Source organism: Musca autumnalis, unplaced genomic scaffold, assembly GCF_047663935.1.
Source record: "Musca autumnalis isolate F117 unplaced genomic scaffold, ASM4766393v1 scaffold_3, whole genome shotgun sequence".
NCBI lineage: Eukaryota > Metazoa > Arthropoda > Insecta > Diptera > Muscidae > Musca > Musca autumnalis.
In genome coordinates this window covers 68,112,034-68,118,894 of record NW_027411866.1, presented here as the reverse complement: position 1 = coordinate 68,118,894, position 6,861 = coordinate 68,112,034, and the positions used below count along the sequence as shown (strand labels likewise).

The 6,861-nt window shown below is 29.6% G+C and overlaps 1 protein-coding gene across 6 annotated transcripts in view; it reads left to right on the top strand.

The window, feature by feature from the left end:
* The first annotated feature begins 302 nt into the window (after positions 1 to 302).
* Positions 303 to 6,861, top strand: part of LOC141400055 (uncharacterized) — a 207,784-nt gene continuing 201,225 nt past the window's right edge. For 4 of the 6 annotated variants that reach the window (XR_012412069.1, XM_073979459.1, XM_073979460.1 and 1 more), the window contains exon 1: positions 322 to 1,059. Coding sequence is in view for 3 of the 6 variants with exons in the window: in XM_073979459.1 (XP_073835560.1) it covers positions 628 to 1,059 (432 nt within the window). In the remaining 3 variants the exon portion in view is untranslated. The other 2 variants (XR_012412068.1, XM_073979463.1) reach the window with 1 other exon arrangement.

Here is a 6,861-nt window from a genome sequence, read left to right as displayed (position 1 = left end):
TCACTTTTGTTAATTAACTTTCAATATTAATTTTGCTAACATTGCATTTGTATCAGTATATTAACATTTATGGCATTACAGCCAATCAAAATGTATTCTTATAATAAATTGCCAATTCTGCATTAAATGATAGTCTACTAAATTTAAAAACTCATTTTTTATAAATTGCTAATTTTGCAATAAATGACGGTTTACTAAAAATTAGGGTTATTAGCCAATCAGAATAAACTAAATAATAAAAATGCTTACACAACAGCTAAGAAGAATATTATAAATATCAATGTAAAATTCGATTTAAGTCAGTCAGTGTTTAACTCCAGATCTATATTCAAATAAACGGTTTTTAAAAGTAAATTAAAAACAAATAAACTTTTTTTTAATAAGTGAACGAAGTGCAATATAAAAGTGGCGCAGTCGGTAGGATTCTTATAAAAATAAGAATCCAGTGAAACGAACTTAAATGTGAAGTGTATTTTAAAATTGCATATGTACAAAAAGGACACCACTAAAATTACAAAAAGTAATAGTGCAGTGAACCGTCACGTAGTACAATAAAAAGGACACCACATTAAATCAAAACTGAGTTCACAAAGGAAAAAGAGAAATACAGTATTTGACAGACGGAGGATGGAAAACCAGGCTCAAGACATCAACGCAGTCCTAGCGGAGATTGCCAGAAAGGATGAACAAATCGAAAGACTTAGAAGTGCCTACATCGAACTACAACAAAGCTCACAACAACACAATAGTACCAGAGAATCCATATTAAAGGCAATAAGTTATATTCCAATCTTTACTGGAAGTGGTGAAATAACAGTCAACAGCTTTTTCTGCAGCACCGAGTATTTGCTTTCAACTACTAACAATGAAGAATTGAAAAAGGAAGCAGTGAGATTAATATTCTATAAAATAATACAAGGACAGGCCAAGAACACAATTATAAACATCCCGGAACCAGACAATTGGGAACTTATTAAAGAAACTTTAAAATTGAGATACAGACCATCGGTGGAACCCCATCAGATATACAGAATGATTGCAAATCTGAAAGTGAACAACGTAAGCGAATTAATTATAGAAATTCAAAACATTAAATATAAGTCTGATGAATTAATTATATACTATGAAAATGACCATTACATTGACTTATCTAATATTGACAGTTTATTAGTTAATACGATAACGGAAATGACGCAGGGAACGCTTCTAGACAAAATTTACGAAGAAACACATATTAATGACATATTAAAAATACTAACAAAAAGACGTTTTGAGGATACATGCATTAGAGATGAATATAGAAAAATAAATGTAATAAATATAATAACAATAATAGTCCTCATAAAAATAAAAATGAGGGAAACAATTATAATCAAATAAATAGAGGACAAGGAAATAATTTTAACAGAAATAATAACTTTCATTACAATAATAAAAACCGAAATTTGTACGGACAACTTTATAGCCCACGAATCGACTATAACCAAAATAGGAACCAAAATAATAATTCAGGGAATTTCCAAAGATACAGAAATCAGAATAATGGTAATAATAACAATTCAGGAAATTTTCAGCGGTTAGCACAGGTAGGACACCCAGGGCCATATTCCGGTCAATTTCGCAGGAATCAACCTTGGCAAGACCACGGCGAACCAATGGAAATTGATAACATAAAAGCAAAGGATTCAACAATTTTAAATAAGGACAATAATAAGCAAAATAAAAATTATAAAGAAGATGAAGTAAATCAATATGAAATAATAGAGGACAGTAAACAAAATAAAAGACAGAATTTATTGAGAAATAATTTATTTCTAAATACAACATCAGAGTTTTTACCTATGATAAAATTAACAATAAAGAATAAAGACTATGTAGCATTGATAGATACAGGAGCAAGTATAAGTATAATTGATGAAAACATAAATGAATTTAAAAAGTATAAATTGCAAGAAGTTATTCAATTTAACACCATACATGGAATAGGAAAGATAAAATATGAAATATTAACAGATATACCAGATCAATTTAATATTAAAGAAGGAAATATTAAATGAAAAGCAACACCACTTACAGGACGAAGGTATAACTTTATAATAGGTATAGATTTACTCAACTCATTTAATACAGTAATAAATATGGTAGATGGTAAAATTTCTTTCAACAATCTAACAACAAATTTTATTATAAATCCATATAAAAATATTCAAATATGTACGTTAGAAGCATCAGATTTTGACTGAAATAGAATTGAACTAGGACACTTAAATACCAAAGAATTGGAAGAAGTTACAAAAGTCATAAACAGATTTAAACCCTTATTCTTTAAAGAAGGGGATGTATTGACAAGTACCATGGATATAAAACATGAAATTAGAACAACTACAGATGAACAAATAAAAGCTAAACTATACAGATACCCACCAGAACATGAACAAGAAGTAAGAAGACAAATAAAAGAAATGGAAGATCAAGGAATAATTAGGAAAAGCAGTTCTCGATATGCAAGTCCATTAATTGTAGTACCAAAGAAAATAGATAATTCTGGAGAAAGAAAATATAGAATTGTAGTGGATTATAGAAAATTAAATGAAATAACAATTGATGATAGTTTTCCATTACCAAACATTGATTCAATTTTAGATAAATTGGGACGAGCACAATATTTTACAACTCTTGACTCAGCAAAGGGATATCATCAAATATTAATAAGAGAAGAAGATAGGAAAAAGACAGCTTTTGTAACACCTCATGGACTATATGAGTTTATTACGATGCCATTTGGTTTAAAAAATGCTCCAGCAACATTTCAAAGGTTGATGAACGAAACTTTACGCGATTATATAAATAAAACTTGTGTAGTATATTTAGACGACATTCTCATATTTAGTACCTCACTAAAAGAACATGTTAAAGCAATAACAAATATTTTTAAAACTTTAGAGAAAGCTAATTTAAAAATTCAAATAGATAAATGTAATTTCATGAAAAAGGAAACTGAATTTTTAGGACATATTTTAACAAAGGACGTATTGAAACCTAATCCAAATAAAATAAAAGTTATCCAAGACTTAAAATTGCCAAAAACAGAAAAACAAATCAAGAGTTTTTTAGGATTAACAGGTTATTACAGAAAATTCGTTAAAGATTATGCAAAAGTAGCACAACCTATAACAAAATATTTGAAAAAGGGAACAAAAATTAATACTAAAGATCCAACATATATTGAAGCCTTCGAAAAGCTAAAATTACTAATCAGTTCACATCCAATCTTGAAATATCCGAATTTTGATAAAAAATTCACATTAACCACTGATGCATCAAATTATGCAATTGGCGCTGTGCTTTCGCAAGAAGGACACCCCGTTTGTTTTGTATCAAGGACATTGAATAATCATGAAAGAAATTACTCAGCCCCAGATAAAGAATTTGTAGCTATTTTATGGAGTGTTAATTATCTAAGACCATACCTATACGGAAGAAAATTTCAAATATTAACAGATCATCAACCAATTAAATATTTACATACTAAATACAAAGGAAAGGATATATCTCCAAGACATTAAAGGTGGTTACTTAAGTTAGGAGAATATGATTTTGATATAGAATATATTAAAGGGAAAGAAAATAGAGTGGCAGATTTTTTGAGTAGAATTGAACAAAATAGTGACAACAAAAATGATGAAGATAAGAAAACGAAAACTCAATCACACGAAGAGGTAGATCAAGAACTATTTGAAAATACCGTAAATGCAATAGAAGGCGATAATCAAACCTTAGCAACAGTTCATTCAGCGGAAGAAAACTTACTACACCATTTCTTTATAAAAGAGGAAATAGTTAATAAATATAAGACCCAAATAATTCTTACTAATAATAAAACTGAAGAACTTAAAACAATACATGGAAAGAAAATAATTTTTATAGCCGAATCAGATTTTGACAATATGGGAGACATATTCAGGAAGTATATAACTAAAGGAAACGTAGGAATTTATTCAGAACTATCAGACCATAATTACAACAAAGTTCAGGAAAAATTAATAGAAATGTTTTCAAATAATAGAAAACTAAAATTTACAAAGTGTACAATAAGAGCACAAGATATAGAAACAGAAGTCGAAGCAGTAAAACAAATTTCCTTGTACCATATCAGAGAGAGTATGCATTCCGGAATTCTTGAAACCTACAATAATATTAAAAACAAAATATATTATCCAAAATTATTAGAACTAGAAATCCCATTAAAACTAAATTTTCTCAAACAAGAATGAAATTATCCATGTAGATACATATATAATGAAAGGATTTCACTTTTTGACAGTAATCGATAAATTTTCTAAATTTGCGGCAGCTTATCCATTGATAACAGAAATATTATAACTATTATAGAAAAATTAGAGGAACATTTCACTAGAATAGGTAAACCAAAGAAAATAGTAGCGGACAATGAATTCAATGCTATTAGACTAAAAGAATTTCTACAAAATGAAAACATAGCTTTACATCTTACTAAACCCAATAGCCATACAGGAAATGCGGATGTAGAACGTCTACATAATACAATAGCAGAAAAATTTAGAATTTTATATAAACTAAATAAAGAAACACCAATAAAACAACTTATCCAGAAAGCAGTTAGAAATTATAATGAAAGATATCATTCAACTACAAAATATTCACCTAAAGAGATTCAACAGGATGAAGTTGATGAGAATAAAGTAAAAAAGAAAATAGATGAGAATAAAACAAAAGCAATTGAAAAACTTAACAAGTCTAGAGAAGAATATACCGAAAATAGAGAAGAAGGCTATATCAAAAATTATAAGGCTCTTAGGCACAAAGAACAACCCAAATATAAGAAATCAAAATTAGATAACATTCACCCTTGTAAAATCAAACGACCATTAAAATTTGCAGGTTTGGATAATATTGATGGCAATGATCCTGACAACAACAGCGACTCAAGCAACAATGACGACGAGGCATCTGATTGAACAATCAGCAATAAAACAGCAGGAAATTGTAAAAGAAACCGACATTATCATACATGTAATAAATTTAGAAGACATTGAAAACATCGTAGAACAAATGACAGAAAACATAATTTTATCAAAAATCAGAAATAAGGAAATGTTACAATTAGAATTAATAGAAATTAAAAGTAAACTAATGACTCTAATTCCAAGACCAATAAGAACGAGACGAGGACTAATAAATGGAGTAGGAAAATTATCAAAGTGGTTATTTGGCACAATGGATGACCAAGACAGACAAACTATACAGAATAAATTATTCAATATTAATGATATTAGAGAAAATAATAACCAACAAATTATTATAAATGATTTTTGTTCGCTTTGTATTGTTGGACTGCAAAATAATACTTGTTGTGTATTTATTTCAGCTATAGTCCATATTTTGTTGCTTCAAAATTTGAAGAAACAAAATGTTTAACAGTGGATAATGAAATTGATTACTACGAGCGGAGGCAGAGAATACTATAGTTTCGGAAGCAGCCAAACTTCCTCATCAGTTCACTTAACCGCTGACTCGGTGTCGATAAACAGGTCAATAAGAGTGACCAGAAAATTAAACAGAACGAGAAATTTTCTGTATCCTCCTAAATCTGTTGACCGCACAATTGAGTCAGAATAATCAAAATCATATACCCACTACTGTTTTTTATGCTGTCTTTGCATCGCAAAGAAGACAAGCATAAGTAGTGTTGTTTGCAGTAAGCAGAGATCACAACAAAATGTTGTTTTTGCTTTATGCGTAGTCAACAAGTAAGGCCGTGCTGATTGCCTGTTATTGTTGTTGGCTTTGTATTGTTGGACTGCAAAATAATACTTGTTGTGTATTTATTTCAGCTATAGTCCATATTTTGTTGCTTCAAAATTTGAAGAAACAAAATGTTTAACAGTGGATAATGAAATTGATTACTACGAGCGGAGGCAGAGAATACTATAGTTTCGGAAGCAGCCAAACTTCCTCATCAGTTCTCTTAACCGCTGACTCGGTGTCGATAAACAGGTCAATAAGAGTGACCAGAAAATTAAACAGAACGAGAAATTTTCTGTATCCTCCTAAATCTGTTGACCGCACAATTGAGTCAGAATAATCAAAATCATATACCCACTACTGTTTTTTATGCTGTCTTTGCATCGCAAAGAAGACAAGCATAAGTAGTGTTGTTTGCAGTAAGCAGAGATCACAACAAAATGTTGTTTTTGCTTTATGCGTAGTCAACAAGTAAGGCCGTGCTGATTGCCTGTTATTGTTGTTGGCTTTGTATTGTTGGACTGCAAAATAATACTTGTTGTGTATTTATTTCAGCTATAGTCCATATTTTGTTGCTTCAAAATTTGAAGAAACAAAATGTTTAACAGTGGATAATGAAATTGATTACTACGAGCGGAGGCAGAGAATACTATAGTTTCGGAAGCAGCCAAACTTCCTCATCAGTTCTCTTAACCGCTGACTCGGTGTCGATAAACAGGTCAATAAGAGTGACCAGAAAATTAAACAGAACGAGAAATTTTCTGTATCCTCCTAAATCTGTTGACCGCACAATTTGACAATTTCATTATCCACTGTTAAACATTTTGTTTCTTCAAATTTTGAAGCAACAAAATATGGACTATAGCTGAAATAAATACACAACACATAAATGATTTTTTTAACTTGACGTTGACGCATTTGAAAACTGTAATAAATAATGATCGTATACTTATAGAAACAGAATTAAATTCGATAAATAAATATTTAAATGAGGAAAATGAAAAAACAGTTTTTCTAGAACAGTTAACCAATATTCAACTTATAAAAAATAAATTGGAACTAATTCAGGACAAATAT